This window comes from Corvus brachyrhynchos, unplaced genomic scaffold (genome assembly GCF_000691975.1).
Source record: "Corvus brachyrhynchos isolate BGI_N302 unplaced genomic scaffold, ASM69197v1 scaffold307, whole genome shotgun sequence".
Lineage (NCBI taxonomy): Eukaryota > Metazoa > Chordata > Aves > Passeriformes > Corvidae > Corvus > Corvus brachyrhynchos.
In genome coordinates this window covers 4,101,455-4,128,818 of record NW_008239288.1, presented here as the reverse complement: position 1 = coordinate 4,128,818, position 27,364 = coordinate 4,101,455, and the positions used below count along the sequence as shown (strand labels likewise).

The window sequence follows — 27,364 nt, the reverse complement described above, 5'->3', positions numbered from 1 at the left end:
TTGCTCAGTGTGCAGTTTACCACGTCTGCCAAAGTAGACATTTTCAGCTTTCCACAAGATCTCTAAGAGTTGCCAGCTGTCAAACCTTGTGTTTTTTATCTCATCTAACACATGACAGCTACAGTAGCAAAGGAGCCCCAGGCACCGTGTAGAGACATTACTTCTGCGCTGGGTTTGTAAAATAAAATAAATAAAAAAAAAAATTTAAAAAGAATATATCTTTGGATATGACACTCTTTGCCAGGATCTTGGATTCTCCTTGAAGGTCCCACACATAATCATTTGCTTTCTTTGCAAGACCAGTAGAGTTTACTCTCAGATAGTCTCCTAAAGCCTTAACTCATGTTTAAGTCATTACTAGAAGAAGACTTGTTCACAGGCACGGATAAAATCTTGTCTTTTTCTCCTTAATTAAGATGCACAAGATGGGGTTGATTCACCCTAAATGGGCAGAATAAAGTGATGCCCACACACAAAAAATTTATTCATTCTCCTGCCTTCCCAGCACCAGAACAGGGGTTCAGACAACACCAAACTCTGAATTCTGCTCATCCTGTGCTCAGCTTCCACTTTACAGCAAACAAAGAAGTCCTACTGACCTAATCAATGACCTAAACATTGACATTTTGCTACATTTGTCCCCAAAGTAACTCTTCTCCTGGGCCATTCAAGCATTCCAAGGTTTTGCATTGTCTTCTAAGAGGAACATCTTTGCAAGCTACAACCACACAGACAGCAACTGGGATTTGCTGAATTCAAATTTATGACCTGCATGCAATAATTAAAATAAGTGGGTATAAGTCTGGCACGCTGGGAAGAGGCAGCAACACAGCTGTTAGTTATAAACTTTTTTTTCAAAAAGGATGTTTCATGAGCCTCATCAGAAACATTCCTCACTCTTTCACATACACAGGAATAAAATTTACACATTAGACATTCCCTTTTGTGATTGAATCCCTGCCCCACACAACGCATTTTTGATCTCCAAGCTGCCAATGCAAACTTTTACTAGAGGTGGCAGATGGAAGTCGTGGATGAAATAAATGGCAGAGACCCAGAACATTCTGCATGCCACTTCCACCCCAACACGGGGCTCCTCAAGCCCACATCCGTGCCCAAGGCCAACACACAAATCTTCCCACGTCTCCCAGCACAGCAGAGCTCCCACACTGCCAGCACGAGCCACTGCCCAGGCCATTAGCAAAGTGTCCCCAAATTAATGCTGCTAATTTGAGTGCATCCCAGCTGGGTGAGGAGCCTGGATTCCTCATGGGAAGCTGCTGGCACATCCCTACAGGGAGGGTGAAGGTGGCACCAGGGTTTTGTGGTAGCTAGAATGGGGCACGATGAGGGCCTTGTTCCAGTTACAGAACCATAAAATCATTTCAGTTGGAAAAGCCCTCTAAGATCAAAGTCCAGCCATTAACCCAGCACTGCCAAGGCCACCACTGAGTGCCACATCCACACAGGGACTGCACCAATTCCATGGATATTTTGGAGTATCCCACTGCAGTGCTGCTTAAGGGCCAGGAAGGAACAGAGAGGTCCCCCAGGCTGGTGGTGGGGAGGGCAGTCTGCTCCACCAGGTCCCCAAGCAGGAGGTGACACTGGAGACATGGGGGCATTGCTGTGCTCCCACACACCTCCCTGAGCATCCTCTCACTGCCCATCCCACCCCAGCCAAGATGGAATTGTTGGAAACCAGGCAGGCACAGCCATAGATCAGGATTATCCGCAGCCACCATGGTTAAGAGCAGTGCAGATTTACATGGGAAATTAAAGCCGGTGCCTTGGTGCTGGAGCACATCTCTAACGATTACAAACCAGAATGAGAATTAAAAAGAAAATTTAAAAAGGAAGATGTGGGAACAAAATTATCTCTCACTTTCATTACAAGTCCCTGAAGGAGGTTTCTCTACCTTGTGGCTTGTGATCAGCTAAAAATTTTGGTAGAAGGCTCACAGAAATCTGTCCAGTTCGTGTCAACTTTTCTATCCATAGCCTTACTACTTCACAGTTGTATATGATGTCTTTGCACAGGTCTAACAGAGTAAGACATACAAAAAATAACTGGAGAAACCCTGGCTGATCACCCCCAGCCCCAGAAAATACTGACCATGAAATAAGGTAAGTCCACACACAAAAATGTGTTTTATACAACCATCCCCCTTGTGACCTTCCATGGTTATGTATTACAGCAAAGGCCTTTCCTGAAAAAAGTTTAACATAAGCTGCTAAACATGGCATGATATTTATTCATCACAGGTTCCATAAGTAAAGGAAAAGTATATTTTACCTTAAACACTTCCATTGGAAGAGGAAAATTTGCTGCATCATTAAGGGATTTTTCCAGAGCGCATTTCCACTCAGTTATAGTCTTCAGAGAATAGATATCTAAAGGGATGACAGTAATAAAACAATTTAACATAAGCTGCTAAACATGGCATGATATTTATTCATCACAGGTTCCATAAGTAAAGGAAAAGTATATTTTACCTTAAACACTTCCATTGGAAGAGGAAAATTTGCTGCATCATTAAGGGATTTTTCCAGAGCGCATTTCCACTCAGTTATAGTCTTCAGAGAATAGATATCTAAAGGGATGACAATAATAAAACAAAACAAAAAAAAAAAACCAAAAGGTGACTGTTTGGAAATCAAACATTTTTGGAAGCCTAAACTTCTTAAGTCATATGACTGGACAGAACAAGTGAAATGAACAGTGTGTGCATTGCAGGCCATGCAGCATGGATACATTCAACACAAAAGCAACTAGCAGGGGCACATTGGAGGAAGATTGTGTTTTCTATCCTGAAGTAAAACCCAGAAAAATTCACATTCTTCACCTACTGCTGAGGGAATAAGAATTGTATTACCTCATTTCTTGAAAATAGCAAAAAAACTCTCCTTTGATTTTCATTTCTCAAAATACCTGATGTTTCCTAGTTTGAGAAGCCTCAGGTCTTCAGCCAATATTAGTTACATTTGAACAAAACAGAAATTATTAAGGCACCTGTTCATTGGAAAGTGGTTGGGGTTTTTTTTATTTGCAGGGTTGGGGTGGGTGTGGGAAGAAACATTTCAGCTCAGTCTCTACCCAGACATTTGTTGGTATCACACTCAAACCAGAGCATCACACCAGAGCAAAACTTACACTTATGAATTTTCATCATTATACTTTTAGGCAACATCTTTGTGCAGCTTCACATTGCTTCCAGTGAGTTTCTTTACACAGGTTTAATATTACAAAATCATTATATTAACAAGCCCTTTGTGGTGCAGTGCAGTGCAGTGAAATGCCTATGAATCATCAAAGGGAACAATGTAGGAAACAATACTGTGATGAGGAACATTATATTGGATTTACTCCTGCCCTAGAAAACATATTGTTATCTTGCACGTAACAAGTTATTGCAGAACATTCATATCAAGGCCTCAAAGAGAGAAGATAGGTAGATAGATTGCAACAATTATTAAAATGGAAATGAACATTTGCTCAATAATAAACCTGAACTTAATACAGAGTGAAGAGTGTGGAGCTTTTCTTTGGCCAGTGTGACTTTCCACACTTACATCAAGGTTCAATTTGGCCCAATTTGCATTTAAATCCTGTACATCTAATAACCATATATATTTACTGGCTAGCAGAAGATTTACTGCTGTATCTTACAATTCTGAAGGAGGGAATAAAAAATATGCATAAAAAAAAGAAAGGAACCGGCAAGCACTGTTTCCACCTAGCACTGATGGTACAAGAGAATTTTATGCTCTGAACTCAACAGATTTAAGACCTTATCAAAACAGGATTTGCAGAATCACTGACTGAAGTGGATGTATTTATACTTCCACTATATCAAATCCCACTACTTCAGAACAGACATCAAGGATATGCATATGAATTTAAACACACTTGAAGGGGGATGTTAACCTTTCAGGGCAGTATTTTTAATTCCTCAGCTGTCTGGTTATTAATGGGAATAAAGATTTCAAGTCTTTGTTTACAGCGTGTGCAGGGGGCACAAGTGTTAAGAAGTGCACTCTTTAAATAATTGTTCATTATTTTATAGTTTTGTTGCCCCACTTCTCCCTTGCTTGCAGGAACTCTGATCAGCATGAAGTGCAGGGAGGGGAACGACTCACTTGTTTCTTTCTTTTTTTGGTTTAACTTACAGGGAAATACTTCATACAATATGATTTTGCCCCATGCTGCAGCCAGCCTGTTGTTTCAAGACTGAGTTTAGAAAAACTGTGCCTGATGCTTCCCTGCTGGAAACAGACCCTCATTTTCTGCTGTGATGGCAGTGAAGCACAGGAAAACTGAAATTGGCATTTTGGGTAACTCTGGCCAAGTTTTGAGCAACTTTGGCCAAAATCAGTGAAAACAAGCAGCAACTTCTCTGGGCAGTGTCAACAGACTTCAAGATACAAAGGCAACTGCGGTGGTTTCAAGGAACAGCAAGGAATATCATATGCACATTTAATTAGTGGCATCTTGCTTATGCTGGCGAGTGTATGGACACTAAATTGCATGGTTAAAAGAGCATAAAGCATTTTATTTAAGTGCCAAGGCAGCAGGTAATTGAACAAAGTGTACTGTGTCAAATTGTATTAGGGTTCACAAGTAGTGAGCAATTAAAATGACTAGCAATTTGTCTTTAAATAGAAAGTAACATAAACCGAGATGATCTCGCCCTGCATAAACAGCTGAGCTCAGGCCATCAGTGGCTCTGTGTCGAGCAGCCTGTGCCAATTTGCATTACCAAGGAGGTTTATTCCAGATTCAGATATAGATCTGAAGGGAAAAATAAGCTATAACCCCTTTGCTTCAGTTAAATGGGCTTGTGAGATACACAGAGTCCATGCGGGAAGACAGCTGGGATGCTGTTTCATAGAATCATTGAATGGTTTGGTTGGAAGGGACCTCAGAGATCATCTAGTTCCAAGTCCCAAAGGACCTTCTTGCACATTAAGTGGGTGTTAGGATGTGGGTGGCTTCAAGGAAGAGACCTCTCCATCCAAAATATTGTTTCAGTCCATGGGATCTCCTTTATCTGAGCTGCTCTGCATCTTGAAAGACTGACCTGGAAGTGAAGCCTGTCAAGTGCCAGAGGTGGATCAACAGGGTAAAGTCACACCCCAGACACAAAGGAAAATAAAGCTCAAGGTGGATATGTAGCATCCAAGTTGAGGGTAGGCAAGGCACTGTCACAAGCTGCAGAAGTGATGTATAAAAACACCCTTGTTTGATAGCAAGGGGACACACAGCCTGATTTGGAAGCAGCTGCATGGAGCTGATTCATAACAGCTTTGATACACAGTCTAAGGCTGTTCCCTTAATCAATCAAGGAGTCACCTAAACTGGCTTCAGATGTTCAAAATTTAGGACAACCAGGTATGTGCCCATTGGTTGCAAACCCTGTGAGTGACAAAAATAAGCTTATAAAGATGTCATTTTATCTTACCTACGTTAGGTGTGTCATAGCACCCCCTTTTCCCTACCCATTATAAAGAGAAAGCAATTGCTCCCCCGAACTGTCTTTTGATGCCTTCACTACAGCAGGTGAATCTAATCCCTGATGTGTAAAAAACAAGGTACTGCCCGCAGACTCCCTCTCCTTCCTAAGAAGGTCCAAACTAGGTCCTTCACACAACAGAGGTCTTCCTAGTCCAAATGCTCTTCCCTAAAGAAGCCACTAGGAAAGGGTAAGCAGGCCAGGATGTATCCCTGGTACAGACTCCAGGCCTCAGGTCTTTGAGAGCCTGCATTCCTTGAGAGTCTGTGGTTTAGTAGCTTCATCCCTGAGTTTCTTCTTCCTCTGAGTTAAGGTCTCATACACTTTTTTTAATTCATTGTGCCTCATGAACACGTTGGATGGTTGAACAAGAAGATCTTAAAGGTTCTTTTCCAGTCTTAACAATTCTGTGCCTCCATGTTAGGTGGACATCAAATGATCAGGAGTGGAACAACCAGCAATCCTGCCTCCAGAAACTCCTCAGATTTCATTCCTGACTGCCTACTCCCTGCACTACAGAGCCTGACAACTGGGTCAGAAGGGAGGGTCAATGAAAGACCCTCGAAGCAGTGATCAGGAGAAGACTTGGGCAAAAACAGAAGTGCACTCTTCTTTGAAGGGTCTTTTCTCAGCAAACTCCTATGAAGCTCAACTTTAGGAGGTGTAAAGTAATGAATACCTATTTAAGTCAATGAAAGTCAGGAAGAAGATCTGGACACTGAATTCATTAGTAACAATGGTGACTAAAAAGTGAATGACCAGAGAAATGCAATGGAAAGGAAACAAGTATCAGATGAGAACAGATGAGAACAAGAGACAGAAGTTTTAGAAGTTAAATCAAGGAGAAGGGAGAAGAAAAGTAAACAACTTCAGCAAGTAAGAGTCCAGTAACAGACAAGACAACTGAATAAAAATGAAAATAAAAAGAAAGGCATGATGGGCGGGGAATCGACAGAAAAGGATGTACAACTGGATAAAAGGAGGAAAGAGTAGAAAGCAAATGGAATAAACAAAGAGGAAGCACAGATCTTCTTTGGGCCACTTCTATATTCACCAAACCTATCTATACAGGCCAAGAGAGTACAGAGACGCTCACTAAAAAAGTTGTTTCTCTGTAACACAAAGAGTCTATAAAATAAAAGAGTGGGTGATATTCATGCTCTCCAGCATTCACATCTTAATTAGACGCGATGGGGAACATTGATTCCTACCTATCAGTGAAGAAAAGCACATATTCCCAAAAAGCACTCGAGACCCAAGTCCCCGACAAATTTGTGAACATGAGAATTGAACGTATTGGGGTAAACTCTCCTCATTAGGTGTGAAGGACAGAAGCCACAGCAGAAGCACCTTCCTAAAGGAGGGGAATTCAATACCCATGGAAAAACTTCACCTGCAGCACAGAGAAAATGAGGCACAGACCTGGACACGTTTTTAACCTACACAGGAAAAGGTGGGTCAATTTGTGATCCCAGGCTGGCTTAACTGCAGTCCCAATCCCTCTCCATTCCAGCTGGTTTGAAAATTAAACTCAACCCTAAAGAGCTTTTTTCCCAAGCTGTAATCTCCTGATGTTTAATGTGGTCTGACAGACTTGTAAAGACGTCAACTGAATTTATTTAATAAACAACACAGTTCACTTTGAACCCAAATTAGATGGATCTCACCTCCCATTTGTGCCACAGCCAGAAACTACTGACAAAGCAATGTGAATGCTGGAGAAGGACAAACGGGCTGCACAAGTATCTCGAAACATCAGTGAACGCCACAAAGGGAGACAGTATTCTGGGGAGGTTCTTTACCTGCAGGTGGGTCCATTCTGTATTTATTCTCTTGACACCAACCGACTGGTCGAAGTCTGCAATCCAAGTAAAACAACCACTGGTCATAGGATTCAGTCTCCTCCAATCCCACATAGCGAAGGCGTAATCTTCCTCCAACATTTTCAACCACACTAACTATCCAGTACTGAAAGGGATTCTGGGAATCCTGCAGCTCTATTAAGGAATCAACTGTAATGAGGTCTACAGGGTTTTTTCCTCGCAGAGGCTGTTTGAATAGAAGCAAAACTCCTTATTTTAAACTTTATTTGAAGACTTCTCAAGGAAACAGATGACAGCAGAAGATTATTTTTGTTTTTCACACCATCATCCAAGCGATCAGCAAACAGTCTGTTCTTCTTCTATTTTACCCAATGTCTTCCAAGTGCAAATTCAGAAGTAAAACAGAAAACAACAGTTGTGCTAATTTCTCAACCGACATCATCAACAACAACAACAAGAAGAAAGAATAATAAAAGGTGGAACAGCTCGAATAGCACATCCACTTGGGAATCTCCTGAACTACTCAAAGCCCGGTTATATTGGAGGATTTCAAACCAAATTCTCATTGATTGCAGCTGATAAGAACCAATCACAGGACTGGACCCTAACATTTACCTGAAAGATGACCACTTTGTTCATGACCCAAAAATTTCACTCTGTGTACTGATCTCTTCCACCCAAGGCTTTATCTCATTCTCACTGGCGTGGAGAGAAAATTATCCCCCCCAGCCATGGATGCATGAGTCTGTGGGGGTTATTCCAAAGCTCAAAGACAACAGCAGGTTTGGATCCAAGCCCAAGGCACACAGGATTTGTTGGGTCAAGCCACCATGCCCAACAAATCCCAGTGACTGAGGTTATTTACTTATATGTGGTTATTTTCTGGGATCCCACTCTGCAGCCACTCACACACGTCTAACTTCCCACCTGCAAAACTGCCAAGCACTGCCATTAAAAAACCATGAGGTGCTCTGCAAAACAACCACTTTGGGGCTCAGTGTTTTTGTTTTGTGACTGTGAGCATCTCTGTGCTCTCAAGCTTTAACATAATGGTTAGATTTCTTTTTTTTTAATTAAATACAAGTTTGAATTCTTATGCAGTGTCTCGATTTCGGGGCTTTAAGTGCAGCATATTAAAATGACCCCAAGACTTGGAAGCATTGGTCCCCAATGGAAATGCTAAGCAAAGGCAAAACACATTAAAAACAAGAACTTCTTTTTTTCCTGTGTGTTTGTCCCACTTTTACTTAATTAAACCAAATAAACATTTCATGTTACTTTTAAAAATATTAATTCTGTAAATCAAGAGTCAGTCCAGGATGGTTCTTTCTAGCAGTGGCTACAAAACAAAATAAGTAGAAAGATTTATTTTTCAATAAGTTATTTTTCCTACCAAATATCGAAAATATTCGAATTTTGAGATGCAACTGATTTTCACACATCTCTCTTAATCCAAAAATGCAGGCAAGAGAATGAGAATATGGTAAAAAAATGCAATTAAAATTAACTAAAAGCTTATCACATGTACACTTTTAAACAGCTTTATGATTAATAGATATTTCTCAGAACAATATATTTGCCATTCATTATAAGCTACTTTTCTACAGTGCAAGCTGCAAGCATCTGTATAATCTCTTCAAATATTATTTCATGGCAAAATGCAGTGTCAGAATTTAATAATACAACAGAAATCCACTTTAATGTGGATTTTTTTCCCCTCTCATACAACTGCTTCATTGCAACAAAATATTCTTTAATATGAAACTATGGTGTAATGATTTAACTTATTATAATAAATCCCTGGCTGTATCAAAGTGAATATTGCTTCTCTGATTTGTGTGCTAAATTTTAAGCCAATGGGCTGTCACTTACCCCACGAGAACTGAATGGCTAGGATTAATAATCGGCTTGCATGAAATATTAACATTTACCATAATGCAAGAACCCTTCACATGCGTAGCTGGCATGTTAAAAAAAGATTTAAAAAGTAGCAGTACATATTGATTTAGCAGTCTAACAACAATCTGCAGCACTCAAGAACAGCAAATCTGTCAACAGGGGCCAACATACATTGCACGACACAGACAGCACTGAGCACATAAAACACCAGGAAAGGGTCAGAAACTGTTTCAAGACAACACAATGTTTTCTCTCTCTGCTTTTCTGCCTAGGGCTGCCTCTCTTCCCTGCCTGCAGAAAGGAGAGGTTTGGCACACACCAGAGATGGGGGTTGGACACCATCAGATTTCTACATATGCCACCTGGGAGTGGTCCAGGAATGGGGATGCAGCAGGCCCGAGGAGGTGGATTATCTGGGATCTGCAAAGGCTGTTCATCCCTCAGATTGGGGAGGAAAAAAAACCCTAATGGTACAATATTAATTCTCCGTGCCAGGCATGGGCACGTGGAAAAAGGATGCAGCTGTGGCTGGTGGAAGTGACCACAGACAAAAAGATCAAAAATGGTGCCTGGATGCACACTGGCTTCCCACAGGACAACATGAGCACTTTCACAAAGGTCAGCTTCTGTATGCCCTCACTCTCAGCCTAAATGCAGAGGGACAAAGAATGAGGGGCTCCTGCAGGACCATCTGCGTCCTCTCCAAATGTCCCCACAGCATCCACATGAGAGCAGGACAGGCCCTGATGGAAAAGCTGCCCATGGTTTCAAGGTGAAGCCGTGGGATTTTTATCCAGGATCTCAAGGCACACAGAGGCTGTCCCTGGGTGCAAGTCACCCTGTGGATCTGCTGCACAGACTGGCCTCTTGGCTGAAGGGGTGCATCTAAACAATGGACCCTTCTGCTCCTCTGAGGCCACCTCACCCAACAACTTCCCCGCTAAATGTGACTGCTGGATTTAGGTAGAGGGAATGTCCTTGGGGGAGCTCTTTCCATACAGAGATAAAGTTGACAGTGCTCCCCATCAACCTACTAAACCCCCTCCCCAGCCTGTGCCACAGAATTACAGGATGGTTTGGGTTGGAAGGGACCTTAAAGATCATCCTGTTCCAACCCCATGCCACAGGCAGGGACACCTTCCACTAGACCAGATTGCTCCAAAACCCATCCAACCTGGCCTTGGACGCTTCTAGGGATGGGGCAGAGCTGAGCTGGCAGCTCAGGTCACCAGTTTGATGGATCTATTGGGGCACTGAAGGGCTGAGCTCTCCTTCGTATGGATGTTCTCCTTCCCCACCCAGCCTTTTTTGAGCACCCAATTTTCTTAAGAACTAAAAGGCAAAACAAACTCCCCGTGACTGGGTCAGAAGCAGAGTCCAGGCACTGGTGCCATGGATTTTGGGGTGGGGCTGGGTCAGGTCCTAGGGCTGGCACACAGACACGGCAAGCACACGGCCCTGCAGGCTGGGAGCACACACACCAAGGAGGAGAGGAACTGCAATCTAATACATACACCTTCCAGCAAATTCGCAGGGGCCGTCCTGGCGCCGGTCAGATCCTGGATGAGAAACTCTGTCCAGTCCATGTATTTCTCTTTGATTGCTGGGGAAGGGGAGGGAAGAAAAGAAATGCTTAGCACAGCAGACTGCATTGACTCGCCACGTGTGTATCACGCAATGGATTTGGTGTATTTAGTAAGAAGAAATTTTTCATTATTAGAGGGATGAGGCCCTGGCACAGGGTGCCCAGAGAAGCTGGGGCTGCCCCATCTCTGGAAGTGTTCAAGGCCAGGCTGGACGGGGCTTGGAGCAGCCTGGGATGGTGGAAGGTGTCCCTGCCTTGGGAGGGGGTGGCATGAGACAATCTTTAAGCTCCTTCCCACCCAAACCATCCTGTGATTCCATGATTTTAGAAACACCTCCTTGGGGTTTACCAGCTCTAAAGTTTTGGATGCAACTGCAACTCAGAGCAGAAGAAAAGCTGGTTTATTTTCTTTGGGCAACCTGTGCACACGGTTAAATCCCCCAAAAAAGGGAAGGTGTTGCTCCACTGTAGCCACTGACAGTGATTTACAACATCGTGGCTTATCATCCCCATCTCTCCCATTCAGAATTGGCCACTGCTTGTGTAACCACTCGTTTCCTGCTTATCACCTGGGCTCAGATGTGATTTATAAAGTCTTTTTGTATGTTCACTAATGACCTCTGGGAAAAAAAGAAGCTGTGCAAACTTTCAGTTCCTTGACAGGAGACCAGAAACTCCAGGTGCTTTTCCAACAAAGTAGAAAAATCAAGCCTGAGAACATCATATATCAGCTGCTGAGTCAATACACTAGCAAGAAGAAAGATTGAAAGAGTCTTTCCTTTATCAGGAACTTCTGTTTCATTTAGAAGAAACTGAGTAATTTCTGACCTAAACACTGTGAACCTGTGTTACTTTAGGACATGCATCCAGACAGTTTTATAACATTTGAACTGAAATATATAAATTTTGCCTCTAGGATTCACATTCCAGGTCAGTTCTGGTTGAAATCAGTGGACACATAAAGGCAATAATTCAGGTAATCTCAGCTTCGGAGATGCCTCTTCAAATGCATTGTGCATTTGCAATCAGAAATGCAGAAATCAGACTTTAATTACACCTGCCTGTAAATGGGAATTAAATTACATCTGGAACTTTGTTTTCTCCCAAAAATGATCTTACTTATATGTGACAGAATCATTAGGAATACAGTTATGTCGTTACCTTAGAAACACCTATAGAAGGGAAAAATCAGGAGCATTTGAAAATTTAAACCTTTCCTCTGAATAAACAACTGGATACGTGGTGTAAAGACCATTACCCCATGGCAATCCATATGACTGGGCATGGATAAAGACACAAGCCATGCCCAGTGCATCTTACCTCAACCTCATTTCTGAGTTGTGCTCCTTCCTCAAAAGCCAGTGCTCCCAGCTTCAGCTATAAATCCAGTTTATAGATCTAAATTACATTAAAAGTGCATTTAAATGTATTTAAAATTATCAAATCTTGCAGTGCTGGACTTCGAGCCTCCATAAAATAACACTTGAACTTGCCTGGAACCATTCTAAGTCTTCTGCAGCACTGATTTTTGCATTATTTCCAGAAGATTTATGACCTTTGCATTATTTAAGACAAAAGAACAGCCTGAGAAGAAATGGTTTAGATATGACACTTTCTCTCTCAACACTCCTGCTGCGTAACCTCATCAGTTCCTGTCCACCTACATCAGGATAAAGAACACAAACTGAATTTTGGCATCAGGGAGAGGACAGTAATTGTGGTAATGAATGAGGCTGGAGTCCCTCTAGTTCAGACTTCTGCCTCTCCCTGAGAACAGCACTGAAAGGTGCAAGTTGAACTCGATTTTCGCTCATTCCCACAAAGCTGTCAGCCAAATTCTGAATGCCAGAGCTTCACTACCAAGGAATGACAAATGTGATAAAAAGCACACAGTTTGAACTTTCAAAGCTGGCAGGAGTCGGGGGAGGTGGGGGGAGAATAGGATTTTCAAAGTTGACAACAGATTAACAGATTTCAGGGGCTTCCACTTCCAGATGCACCATTGGAGATGTCGTAACAGTGCCTGATTCACAGATCTGGCTGTCTGTCAGTCAGTCTCCCTTCCAGTGCCTTTCAGAGAGAAAAAAAATCCCTTGTCCTTTTTAAAAGATTTGCACCTCACAGTTTGACATCTAAATAAACTGATGCCTCCCTCCACATTCAAATCTGGATTAGAGGCTTCCGAAATCCTTAAGTGCCAAGGTGACCTCTGTATTCACACTAAACAGGCTCAGTTGGGAAAAAAAAAAAAGAGCTATTCTCAGTTTCTAGCTGGTTTCAGAACCATCCCTCCTGCACAAATCTAATTTCTAGGGTTTTCCTTTATTTTATTCCGCTGTTGTGGCATAGACAAAATGACTCTGAAAACCTCTGAGAGACAATAAATTGCACTGGAAGTTGTAGAAACAGGGATTTGTACCTTCCTCTGTGCCTACAGAGCACAATCAGCCTTCTCAGTTCTACACTTCAAGTTACCACAATGTAAACATTAATTTTTAGTAGTAATGAAGAGAATCTGAATGATCACAGTATCTGCAAAAGCCTTTGAGGACCAAGCAAAATGTTAAACAAATATATTCAAACTAAGGAAAATCTGCTGGGTAAATGAGAATAGCTGTCAGTGCAATGCATGGGTGCCCAACCTGAGCATCCCTCTCCAGAAATGCGGGCGCTCCTCTGGCATATCCCACTCAGCACTTGGGGACTGAAGAAGTGAAATTTCAATCACTATTTCCCATTTTCCCTCGTTAGCTACAGGAAAAGGCTCTGCTGGACCTCTCCTACTGCAGACAGGCTGGGAGAACTCAGCTATTTTTTGCAGCTGGACCACTGGTGGGAAGGGAAGGTGGCCAGGATAAAGGATCCTGCTCCATGGTGACCTAAACTCCACTAGAATTCCTATTTTCAAAACATTTTTTCCTGCCTTAAATAATTTCAGTGAGTCAGGAGTGGTCCATGGGTTTCAGACAGCCATGCTTCCTTCACCTTTCAACAGATCCATTTTCCCAGAAGACTCCAGTGAACTTCCCCAGTAGCTCTGCTCCAGGTTGTGTTCATTTAGGAGTAACTGCACACACAGGAAAACCCATCTGAATCCAGACCACTACAAAAAGAGCTGTGAAAGATCCCACATTTCCCTCCCCAATTCCTGAGGAGCAGTTGTAGTGATGCACCCGTTCCTGAGTTCCCAGGCTCAGGGCTGGGCTGGTGAAGGCTGAGCCACTCCTAACAGAACTCAGTGAAATTATTCACACCTGCAACAGTAAAAACCAGGTCCCTGCAGCTCACTGCCTCCTTCCATGAAAAAAAGTATTTATTTCAGAGAGCACCTTCTAGTTTGGCAAACATTAAAGCAAATTCTTAAATCAGAAAGAAAAAGGACCATTCCACCTTAAGACTCAGGTTATAAAACTGAGCTCCCCTTGCAGAGGCCTGGACTCCACCAAAAAATGGATCTGATCCAATATCCCTCAAATTCCTCCCACTTTGCTCTACCCAATTCACCTGGCCCACAACCTCTCTGACTCTCAGGCCTCTCCCCTCCTAACCCACTGCCATTTCCTCACTTTTACTCGTTGGTCTCATTCTCCCAGCTGTGTCCTGAGACTCCAGGCTGTGGCCTGTATTTATCACTGGACACCAGGTTTTCCCCATGAGCTGCTCAAACCAAGCCCTTTCCCCTTGCTCTGTGCGTGATGACCATGAAAACCATTCCAGGAGCAGCTGGAAATGCTGGAGCACAGCCCATCCCCTCCAATCCCACTGAACTAGTGCCCGAGAGGCAGGACAGCAGCTTCATTCCCTGCAACCCTGTAAATCTCTGTGTCCTGCCTCAGCCTCAGCACATAATGGGTTCAGATTTATCTGCCTCTCCAGAGAAATAAGAGATTAAAAGCACATTCGCAGTCCCATGACAGCACTGAGGCACAGGCACTCCATTCAATGAATATGAGATACTATTATCACATTAGCAACTCTTGGGATTTTATCTAGTTTTCTAGTAGTTGCTGTTTTTCTGAGAGCTGCTCCTCTCAGGCCATGGGTTTACATGAGAATTCTCATTTTCTTTTCTTTTTTTTCAAGAACAGGACACTGCAAAGTGCAGGAAAAACCTTGGAATGTGAAAAACCGACAAGACAATGGAAAGAACGTGGTTTGTTTTTTACTTTTCATGACTGCTTTTCCCCCCCCCCAAAGGCACCCACTTGATTGACAAGAAAAAGACTCAGGGATCTGAACTGCTACATTTGGTAAAATAAAGGAATGGCAGCATAAATAACTTACAGGCATACAGAACCTAAAAATAAGCTACTCCTGGGAAACACCTCAGTGTGTCCCGTGGATACACATGCCCAACAAGCAGTAATATCAAGTTATGCTCATTTTTGCCTATACTTTAAAAAAAAAACCAACAAAAACCCAACAAAACACTCTTCATGTTGGGTTTCTTTTTTTTTTAATAACCCAGGATCACCAGCAACCTGTCGACACCTCTACAGGAGAATCCCCACTGGAACCCATCAACCTCTAAACAGCAGAGTTTTAATTTTCTCATACGTGAAGAACAGCATCTTAAACAGCTTTATAAAATGGTTTAAGATCTTTCAGATTAATCTGCTAAGTGACAACACTTTCAGTGTGGAAACTATTTTTATCATTAAAAATTTAACTCTTTCCTAGGACTGGAATGAACAAAAATAGTTAACAAGATGAATTATAGCTGGGCAGGACCCAGGCAATTCTCACTCCACTGTGAAATAAACTAAAATACCAGGATCTCATTAAAAAATTCATTTTCTAAACAAATAATTCAGGATGTTCAAAAATTTATATATAGGTGTATTAGAAATACATTTAAGATCCACTGAACTAAAGCTGCTGGTGCCAGCAAGAGATGCCCAGAGCCTGGAGAAGGATCACAGATTAGCAGGAGAGCACGTGAAGGGCAGCACAAAGGAATTCCAGCCACTCCATCCAGCAAGGACAGGTGACATTGTAGTGGGGATCTGCTACATGTCACCCATCCAGGAAAACTAAGGCTGGACAGGGGTTGGAGAAACCTGGTCTAGTGGAAAGTGTCCCTGCTCATGGCAGGGAGGTGGAAAAAGATGATCTCTAAAGTCCCTTCCAACCCAAACCATTCTGTGACTCTGTGATAAGATATACAGTTTTTTAAAAGCTAAACAGCATATTGCAAAACTATAGAAAGCTTACAATATTGACATTTTCTTTTAATTTTAAAGTTGTCACACATTTGATGCAATATTTATAAGTTACGAAAATATTAACATATAAATGTTGTAACTATGTTATAAAGGTCTAAATGATGGGAGTCGAAATGAGATGTCTTTATATCAAAATAACATAGAATGCTAAAACAATTTGTTTAGACTTCAGCCATCAAAACAATTTGTCAAAACTGACATGTTCTCACAAAATATTTCCATTTTGATAAAACAGCATTTTGACAGGAAACGGTTGAATCCCCACATTTTCATTCGTCTTGCTGAACTATTTACATCCTTGTGAACCAGACTGGATGTGAAAACAGGATGGGGGTTGAGTGCTGTCCCTAAGCAAAAGGCTCAGGCTGTTTCTGAACCCTCCCCAAGACCTTCAGGGCTGGGAACACACTTCACTGCATACCCTACAAAGCCAGATCCTCCATTAAGTATTTCCAAAATAAAATAAATAAAAACTACATTTTAGAAGAATCTACTTAGTGCTTTAATAGCATTTTTTAATAAAAATTACTATTTGCCTTGAACTCTTTTGTAGGCTCCCTGAAAAAAAGCGAAATGGGGCTAAAGACGTCTTCAAACAAACTTCTTACTTAAAACTTCAAACAGTCTTCTCTTATCACAGCAGCAGAGTTCTGTGGTTTGAACTGGATCACAAAACAATGCAAATTCAGTCCAGAAAAGAAAAGAAAGTTCCTCAAGAACTGTTGATCTGATCTTCTTGTGGTGCAGCCACAAATATCATGAGGCCCCAACTTCAGAGCTCAGGCACTGCCTTCTATACACTTGCCTTAAATAAAGTGTTCAAGGAAAATATTCTACAGAGAGGATTTTCATGGAAACCAAAAGTCATAAGCAACTGTCCATCAAAGAATACAAGTGCTTAAAAGACACTTCTGGACCAGCAGTACTCTGTGGCCCCATCCATGTGAATTTACAACAGGCTAATGAACAGATGCTGGAAGGAAGCGTGATGTCTGTAGGACAATGTGTAGCTCTTGTATTCCCTTAGTAGATGCTCCTTTAAGCTGTTGATTGATCTACTTGCTCTTACAGCTCTTAATTATCTCACCTTTAAAAAAATAAAACTGGATAAATGCAATCTTCAAATTAATGTTTGGCCTACATGAGCTACTTAATTTAGTAAGAATATTCTGCATGCTTTTTTAATTGTCTTCAAGAGATTTGGTGCCCTCTGTTTTTTCAGGCTACCTAAACCATCCTGAAATCATTTCTAAGATAAGATTATGCTGCAGTTTCTATGGTCTTGACCCAAGAAAGGGCCAACACACAGACCTTAATCCTTGCATGCCCAACTCTGCATGAAAAAGCACTCCTTGATTAAAAAAGTAGAGGGAAAAAAAAAAACCAAACAGAGAAAGGCATGAACACACACTTTAGGTTCTCACCTGAACAATTCCCTTACAGTTTTTTCTATTCAACTACACTGAATTTCAGTACAATGCTACTTTTATCCTTCCTGCTGCCATTCAGGGTTTCCAGAAATTATCTACTTATATTCTTTAGGTCAAAATAAGAAAGTTCATGTGCAGAAAGCTGCCTCACTGTCCACAGGACACTTCGCTTCCTAACATCCTTTGAGCCCTTCACAGACGTGCACACCATTCCCCTCAGGTTTCTGTAGTCCTTAATTAACTGCTATCTTTTTAACAATAAGAAGAGTAGCAGGTGGCTTGGGAGTTGCTTTTTCATTTCTTGAAGTTTGCACTGGCTACAAACTCCAACCCAGCTGCAGGAACTACGGGTGGAAGAGGTGGATGCTGTGGGAGAAAACCATCAGTGTGTGCAGACAGGGTGGGTGGATGCTATTAGAGTGAGGTGGTTTTTTTTTAATTATGCAAAATTTTGTAAAAATCCCCTCCATTAACTCACTGCAGCTCGGGAAGCTGAACAATACACTTTGCCTGGCAGAAGGGTCACCACCAAATACTGAGGCACTCCCATGCAGTAGGATCAGCTGTCTTCACCCCAAACACAACATTACGGATATACAGACACACTCTTCTGAGATCCCACTGCTGTGGCTTTCTGCTTCCAAGTCAAACTGCCCAAGATCAGAAGAGAAATTTGCCTCATAGATCTCAACAGCACAGTGACCACAAACCCAGATCAGCCTGCCCTGACTCCCTGAGCACAACAGCATCAGGTACCCATCCAGCAATAAATGATCTACTCATAAGTACTGTGATTAATTACCTCCCTTCAGTCAAAGTCAATACTTGGCTTGCACTGAAGTTATTTAAAATCTAAAAAAAGAGGATAAAAAGGAGAGGGGTGCTGATAATGGGAAGCGACTCTGTCTTGGTGGTGTTACTTATCAATTGCAATCAGATTACACAGATAACGAATAGCAGCAAATTTATCAGCTCCACTTGGACTTGTCACCTCCCTTTGCTTCAGGACTTCACTCAAGTGTGATCAGCACCACCCAGCCTGGAATCATCCAGGCACAACACTGCTCTCCCTCGGGATATGGGAATGGGGGAAGAGGGGAGAGAGATACAGTAGGACATGGCAAGAGAGGGGAATTAATCTCTTCCCATCCTTCACTTTGCAGGGATGCAACCAATTCATTCAGCTGGTCCCTCAGCATAACAAGAAGTCACGTGTGGCCATCCAGCCTCAACAGGGTGGAATTCAAGGATGAAGCATTCGGCTGTTTAGAGCCTTTGCCACATATTTATAGCCCAGGTTAATGGTTGGGCTCAATGATCTTGGAGGTCTTTTCCAACCCAAATGATTCTGCAATTATTTATCTATTTTTAAGACGTTTTTACATTGATTTCACCTGGAAGACGATTCTGCAACGTTGTCACCTCGATTAGTACCAAAACCCACCCTCACTAACACCACCACGAACTGGGAAGGGAATGCAAAAATATCTTCCTGACGTGACCATTTTTCAGTGGGTCACTTATCTGCTCTCTTGTATCTGCAGGCACAAATGAAGGCTGATTATTCTGATTTTGCTACACAATCCAGCGTGGCAAAAATGGGCTGATTTTAGTCTCAGTTACCTCTGTGATAAATTAGGAGAAAACCTGAGGCATAACTACAAAGTCAGAGTGTTTCACCCAGAGCGAGTGGTTTGTGCTCCTCCAAAATTTCTTACCTAAACAGAAACTGCATGCTCCTTAAACACAGCAATAGCACTGCTCTCTGCCCAATTCAATTCTAGGTACAAGCTAACTGAATTTCATTGCTGTCAACAACGGTCTTAGAAACAAATCAGGATTAGCTGACTTTAAATGATCTTGGATGTGTACACAGAGTTCCTGAAAGGCATTTCTGAGAGCCAGGCAATGCCTGGATTTTGAAAACTCTGCACACACCACATAACCATAGGGGTTCCCCCATCATTAGTATCAATGTCCATTAGGGTGATGGCTCACTGTGAAAATGAGCATCCAAACTCTGCAGCTCCTGGCACTTAACCCCAAGCCTCCATGCACATTTCCTGATTATTTTTTCCGTCCGTGTGCATTAAGCACCATGCCCAGGGCTCAGAAGAGATGGATCATGTGCACTGAGAGCTCCCAATCTCCAGACCCAGGAGTCTTAATGAAGGCCCTTTCAAATCAGCAGTTCAAATCAGGGGAAAGAGGGGGGACCTGGTATTGTGATTGTAATTTCTACATCGATTTTTATCCATAGACATAAAAAATTAGTAACAATAAAATTGAAAGAGCGCTGTTATCCAGGGAAAATCAGCATCTTAACCAAAGTGCTCACAAGCAAAACCAGACCACAGAGCTCAGGGTGTGACTGCGTGAGAAGGTTATGAATTCACCCATATGAGACACAAGTACATACACCAGGCTCTCTGCACAAAACTTCACTTAGCAGGCATTTGCACAGTTACTTCCTTCCAAATTGTAGTCTCTCTGCGTGAAAACCAAGAGAATACTTAGTCATCTATGGAGGAAAAGAGATCTGCTGCTGCAGGTAGACAGAAATGCACAGACAAATGTAACAAAGATTGTAAAATCCTGATTTAAAAGTTTTGAAAGCCGTGGGGGAGGATATTTGTGCTGCTTGCCCAGCATCACCCTGGTAAAGTCTTCCTGTAGCAGTCCACAGCTCCTTGTGTACTAGTTCCACACCAGAAATGCAGAAAGAGGAAAAAAAATATGTCTACAAAGCAAAATGCTAAATTCCTAGATAAATCCCCATCCAAGTCAGAATTCCTAACCACAGCCAGAACTATTGCAAGCCAGCCACCAGCTTGGTTCAGACCTGAGTATTTCAGGGCAGCACCGGGCACACACTGGCCCATGCCAACAGCAGGTATGAATTGGAGTCTTTCACATAAAATTGCATTGCCCCGGGTGTCACTGATGCCACAAAGTGGAAGAAAGAAAATCTGGAGCTTTCCTGAACACCAAACACCCTCCCCTTGGCTTGCCCTGGCAACGGACAGAAGAGGCAGCTCCATGCCATGTGTCTTTGAGATCTCACAGACTAGCCCCAGACAGACTTTGTGGCATAACAACACCTAAAATTTATGGGTCATTCTGTCCGGGGATGTTGCTGCAGAATAAATATCCTGCCCAGGGCTCTGACCTCACACCTCCAAACTCCATCCAATTATCCCCCATGCTAAGTGCCTTTTCTCACTCCCAAACCCCATGGTCGCTTTCTGAAGGATATTCTTTGGAGACAGCTCCGTAAAACCCAACAAATTTACAGCAGCACAATGTTCTTACACTGCATAAACCAGTTCAACTGCACAATTATGGGGTTTTTTCCCTCCTAGTGCCAACAGACTACAGCAAATATCCACTACAAATAAAGGCATCAAAACACAGAAGACAAATAAAGGGATGTGATGTCCAAGAAATCCCTTCTGATTTTGGGTTTGGACTATTTTTTTCATTTTCTGTACTCTACAGAAAGAGGAGAATGAATGGTGGTGATGCTTACAAGTTTAGTATATTGTTTAATACACAACAGAAGAAACACCAACTAAAAAAAAAAAAAAAAAAGGACTGAAGTTTTGGGGGAGTGTTTTTGGAATCATAAAATGGTTTGGAGTGGAAGGGACCTTAGGGATCTTCTTGTTCCAACCCCCTGTTGTGGGCAGGGACACCTTCCACTAGACCAGGTGGCTCAAAGCCCCATCCCAGCCTAGACCTGAACATTTCCAGGGATGAGGCAGCCAGAGCTTCTCTGGGCAGTGTGTTCCAAATTTTTTCCAACTTTTTTTCCACAATAAGTGATTTTAAAGAAAAAAGCAAGCCATTACAGTTTCAGCCTGAGACCCCCAACACAAAAATGCATCTCAGAGGCAAGAGGCAAAGGGATTCTTTGCTGGAAAACTCTGAAAACTCTGGGGGAGGCTGGAGCCACTGTGCTTGAGTTAGTGAGGTACAAATAGCAAAGCTGGACTTGTAAGGTCTAATTTAAGGATTTGGCCATGATTCTCAACAAATCTCACTGCTCACACCCAGATGTTGAGACAATAGTGGAAATCTAACCACTCCCATGACCCAGCACACTCCCAAGTTATCATGGAAATAGCAAACAAGCCTCATTCACCACAACACCAACTTCTGACACCCCATGAAGCAGAAACATATGTTTTCAAAAACAAAAAATCATCAAACTCATTTCACAATATACAGTGCATTCTGCAATTAATCACATTTGTAGTGCCAGCTCTTAATGACTGAATCCCGTTTAATCACTCCGGAGCCTCTCGGCTGTGTGATGTGAGCACCACAAATCAGAACCTAGAGGGCCTGATGAACATTCATCATGCATCCTTCCAGAAATTAATGGTACAGTCGAAGCACAGCCAGGCCCCATGAGGTGCTTAACATCCTATGCACAAAATGTAAATTCATAATCATCATCACAACACCATCAAAGAAATACTCCATCAAGGCTCATTTTGTGCTTGCTAAACATGTGTTTTCTTCACTTGGAAACAGAAAAGGGGCTTGAACTATAAATCCCAGGATCAAAAACATCCCCCGAACTTTGAAGAGTTTAAATCTGAATCTGAGATCAACGTGGAACATTATGCAAGGCAACATCTGAAATGAGAACGACAATGTGCTACAGGACCTGAAATGGGAGCAGCTTTTCCACAGTGCTCTAAACTTCCTTTGAATTATAAAACTTCAGCTTCGCCATCAACCTAGGATATTTTGACAGGAGATGATGATGCTCTGGTGAACCCAAATGCCTTCACTGCTAAATCAGGTATTAGTGCAGAGCCATGGTTCATCAAACTGGTTTGTGAGCCCTTAATCTCATCTTCATCATATAATGCTTCAAGGTTTTTTTGGCTTCTTTCTTTCTAAATAAATTTAGATGGTGTACAGGAAGAGGCCTTCCCAACAGATCCACCTGCTGATATCCAGGCTGAAAAGGCCAAGGGCAACAGCAGAATTGCTCAAAGCAAAGCAGGACTCTATGGAAGAGGTCATTTCAGCAGTCAAAATATTCAGGGTGTAGATGCTTCACGTGGCCAGGGACTCCTCACTGACTTTCCTAGAGTTGTTTGGCACAGGAGAATTGCAGGATTTCCCCTTCTTTAGGTTCTGTACTCAGCGTGGCAGAGCCTCTTCAGTAAAACTGGTACAACACATAGCAGGATGGTTTCCTGAATCTGGCAAGGTTTTCCCTGGATATAATTAATCTTCTACATCAACTCCAGCACTTTAGGAAGTAGCTATATTTTTACACCTAAAAACGCTGACTTTCCCCTCATTTCTTCATTCCCAAGTGACAGCGTGGGGAAAAAAGCCTTTTTTAGCTACAAACACAGGAGGTGGATGCTCTGCCTCACAACACAAAATAAACCATCAATCAGGATGGCTTTCAGCATGTCCTTAAGCTCGTTTGTGGGTCTGGTTTCTTTTCTCCTTCTGTGACCGAAATCAAATGGAAGTGAGAGCACACACACAGAGACATAGAAACAGATTATTTGGGAATTCACAACAAAACTTTTCCAATGTCACGCAGAAGGACCAGAATTGACCCAGAATTTGGTATCTGGGTTAGAAGAATTGATTTTTAAGTGTCATCAGGGAAATGCTTTCTAAGAGCATCCCTTAAACCTCCGCACTGTGTTACGAGCCACCTCCATGGGCTCCAGGAGCATATGGTCTGCTTCAGGAATCCAGCCCCTTCCACGGTGACTGGGAGCCCACATTATCATGCATAATGAAGGAAAAATCAAGTGCAAGTCACAGCTGGCTTGGGATCATGCTGGCGCTTGCATCTGCCACTAGCAGCTTCCCAAATTCACTCCATGCCTGCTCCTCACAAATCCGAGGTGCCCCTGGTGCACCTGAAGGAAAGCTCTGCTGAAGATGTGGCACTGGTCACGTTGGGTTTGTCCTTGGCCTAAAAGAGCTCAGAAAATCCTCCCTCAGCTCAGGACTAAAAGACGTAATTTAATCTTCAAACTGACCAAAAAAAGTCTACCGTAGAAAAGTGTACTTCAACTTTGGCATGCTCTGGATCAAATCCCTTGTGCTACTCACCCTTCCCAGTTCCTATCCAATGCACCAAAAAATCACCTACTTCTCAGACACAAACACCCAAAAGCGTTTCTAACTCAGAATATGAAGGCAATAGGGTTTTTTTTTAAGTCTCCACAGATGTCTCCAATAGAGATTAATTAAATCTGACCATGTTTTACCTATTGTATCATTAACTACCTAAGTCTAGTCTTACAGCTGAGGTGGCATTTCCATTCCAGAACTCCTCTGGGAAAAATTACAGGAGACTAGGGAAGGGAAATTAAATGCAATTATCAGAAGTGACTATTTAAAAATTTTTCAAACTAATAATTTTTAAAGAGTATTTTATTAAAAATGCATTCAGCCAGACATTAATTAAATTGACAATTACAAAAAATGAGTGGTCTGCACCCCCTGTTATGCTTTCAGAGTCAATCCTCCCGTTTTTCTCTGGTTTCTGGGCTTTTTATCTCCACAGCTTCAGAGCAGATGTCCAAGGACATGATGTGAGTGTGGAAGAACAACTATGCATATTCACTGCTGGTTATTCAGGGTGTGGAGACCTCCAGAGTCACGAGCAAGGTGCACAGGTCAATGATGTTTGCTTGAATAATGAATAATGACATTGGAGTCTCCTCAATGACAACACACCAAGCCTACAAACAGGGCCATAATTCTTCTGTTCAATACTGAACAGATTCTCAACTTTTCTGCATTTTTTTTCATATTCACATGATCTGAACCAAGGGGCTGGATGATGTCAAACACTGGCTCAACACAGAGCAACAGGGTTCTAAAACTTACTCTTTTTTTAGGAGCCTCACTGAGGCTGATTATGAAATAATTTCCATCTTGGCACTTCAGTGTCTTGGGAGGAGGATTTTGCTGTTTGATTCAGTGGATGCAAGAAGTTTTCTGCAACAACTGTCGATGGGAGATTTTTTCTGAAATGGTCTCAAAGGTACCATCCAAAAATCCACCCTGTTCCACTTGCTGCTACAGAAGGAGGAAATCTCAGGAACCTGAATCTCTACTCCCAGAAAACTCTGGTGTCTGCTCACAGCCTTTTCCTGCAGTATTTCCTTGGAAATGCAGCTTCTCATTCACAGTCTCTACCTCACGCTGCAATTACTCCTTTCCTCCCCATCTCTGTTCCTCCAGCACAACCTGCACTAAACATCAGGCCCAAAACCAATGGTTTGGTCACAGTGGAGGCTGCAGAGTTACCCTGCAGACTGTGACCAGAATCATGAGCAACAGAAGGCAAAGCCATGGGGGCTCAACTGCTCACCTCAAGTGCTCCAAGCATCCTGAACAGAGCCTGAGTGCCACCGAAATGAGTTTTCCTTGCAGGAGGTCAGGAGCTGACACAGAAATTGGTTCTGCCAACGTTTTGGGCTGGATAAGTCAACTGCTGCAGCTCAGCATCATCTGCAAGGAGTTTTGCTGCATCAGTCTTTGCTGAAGTTTAACCCTTTTGCTGTGCAGTGGGCTTGAGCTTTGATCTATAGAGAGAATCTCACACACTGCCTAATAATGCTACAAAAATAAATGAAACTGAGGTCTGTGTGGGTTTGGACAAGCAAAACTCACTCTGTTTCTAATACTTTTTTTTCTCTTCCTACACAGAGCCCTGCTCATATGTAGCAGAAACCCCATGGGACCATACTGCATTCAGCCAAGAGGGATGAATTTCAGTTCCCAAAGTTGCCCACTACAAAATCAACTGGTTCCACAAGGGAAAAAAAAAACCAACCAAAAAAACAAACCACAACAACAAACCACCCCGCCCCCCACTTTTGCTCCTTCTCATGGCAAAAGTAGCTAAGAAATGCCCCATTCCATGCAAGGTGTGGGGTTGAGAGGGTCCACAGCTCATGCTGAAGCCTCCCCAAAGTTAATTCTACCCCTCCAGTCACCCTTGCTTTTATCTCCCTACTGTGTCTCATTGGCTTTTCACTTGCTGGTCCAGCTGTGAAAACATCAACTGGCTTCAGTCCTGCTGTTCCCAAGGAAGAATCAGGTCCCCAAAGTTTTTTTGGAAATTATTGCAAAAGACATGGAACACAGAGCTAACACATACCCTGATTTCCTCCTGGCTATTTGTCATGACAGCCAAGCATAAAGAAACTTCACTAGCACACCCAAGCCCCAACCTTGCCAAGAGCCTGAGCTTGAGGAGAATTTCAATCTCCCTGCATAAACCTCTGACATCCAGTACAGAAGTGTCCAAGCCTCGCTGGCCATATGGGGCCAGACTCCAGAGCAGTTTGGGTCAGTTCTAGTCCTTCAAGCAGCAGCAAACTGAGTGCTGAAGGCTTCCAAAACCCAGAAAAATTCTTCTTGCTTACAATCAGAAATGACCAACACGCTCAAGTGATTTTCCTGCTGGATAACGACCTCAGCTGGAGTCCTGTAACACCCCCAGCTGTGATGGTATAGGATGGATGGCTCCTCAGGCTTTAGGAAAAGGAAAAAGTCAGGACTGTACTCTCTGCCTTGAAAACCCAGATGCAGCATATGGGCAGGATGAAATGAATCGTTCTCTGATATTCAAGCATCTTCCAAACAGCGGAACAGGTATCAGGAGAAAACAAACAGAACCGAGTACAGTGCTGTGTACAGAAATGAACTAATATCAAGCTTGACTGAAAAAGTTGATTAAATTAGTTTAATTTAAAAGCCCAAACAAACCCTGAAGGAGGTTCTTTGTTTATTGCTTTTTACCAACAGCACACGTTACAGAAGAAGCACCATGTGGGCATGAAATATTCATTCATTAAATCTTTCATAAAGCTCCACACTATTGGTTTCACTCAGGATATATTTATAACTTGTCAAAGTCCCCGAAAATCACTGCTTTTCTCTCCCCCCCTCCACACTGTTTATAAAAGGATTAGGCTTTCAGTTTTCATTGCAATATCCCTGATCCTCAGCTCTGCTGTTGCTTGTACACAAGGTGCTGCTTCTTTAATCATAACAGGATTCATCGTTCAGCCTTTCCTGCACCGCCCAAAAGGGACCCTTTATGATGCTACAAACCATCCAGCTGCTGTGGGAATGGCAACATCCCTCATTTGTGGAGGAAGGCAGCAGCATGTGGAGATAAAAGTCAGGACAGAGAGTCCACCCAAGCGAGGGAAAAGCAGGCAGAGAGCGGATTCATTTCAGTAGGGCCGTGTCTGAGTCATTGGCTCTCAAACCTCATCCATTGGAGAACCAATTCTTGAACCCTTCCTTGGCTGCCAGCCAACCTCCAGATTAAACTCATGCTCCGAGCTGGGTTAATAACACACTAGAGTAAACAGTGCTGCATTATCCCCAGTGTTAGCTGTAAAACTAAATAATATTCTTTTACAAGGTTTGCTGACTACATGGCTCAGTCCAGTACAGGAACAAGGACAGGCTGTAGTTATAGGTGAAAAGTATTTTCCACCCGTAAATCTGAAAAAATCCAGGATTTGCATTAGGGGACAACTGCATCAGTGAAACTGTCAACCCTCTAAGGACTTGCATTGATACCTAATCTAGGTGTAGGCACAATCTGATTTTTCCAAATTACCCTTAGAAATACTCTGCTCTGTGGAAGATGTCCCTGCCCATGGCAGGGAGTGGAATGAGATGATCAGTAAGATCCCTTCAAACCCAACCATTCTTGGATTCTATGATTAAAAAAGCACCCAAACACAAATGCTGAAGAGGCACTTTAGGTGCACTGCAGGGCCCTGAGCAGTTTTGGTTGCCCACAGGCACTGCACACATCCCTGCCTCGCTGGACCACAGGCTGTCTGGTCCGGCCTGCTCCTCT

The 27,364-nt window shown here is 42.6% G+C and overlaps 1 protein-coding gene across 3 annotated transcripts in view; it reads right to left on the bottom strand.

The window, feature by feature from the left end:
• SFMBT2 (Scm-like with four mbt domains 2) overlaps positions 1-27,364 on the bottom strand; it is a 103,884-nt gene that overhangs the window by 48,292 nt on the left and 28,228 nt on the right. For all 3 annotated transcript variants that reach the window (XM_017740393.1, XM_008638391.2, XM_017740392.1), the window contains exons 5-7: positions 10,750-10,838; positions 7,316-7,562; positions 2,497-2,594 (exon numbers count right to left, since the gene is read on the bottom strand). In XM_017740393.1, coding sequence (XP_017595882.1) covers positions 2,497-2,594; positions 7,316-7,562; positions 10,750-10,838 — 434 coding nt within the window. The remainder of the gene's footprint in view (positions 1-2,496; positions 2,595-7,315; positions 7,563-10,749; positions 10,839-27,364) is intronic.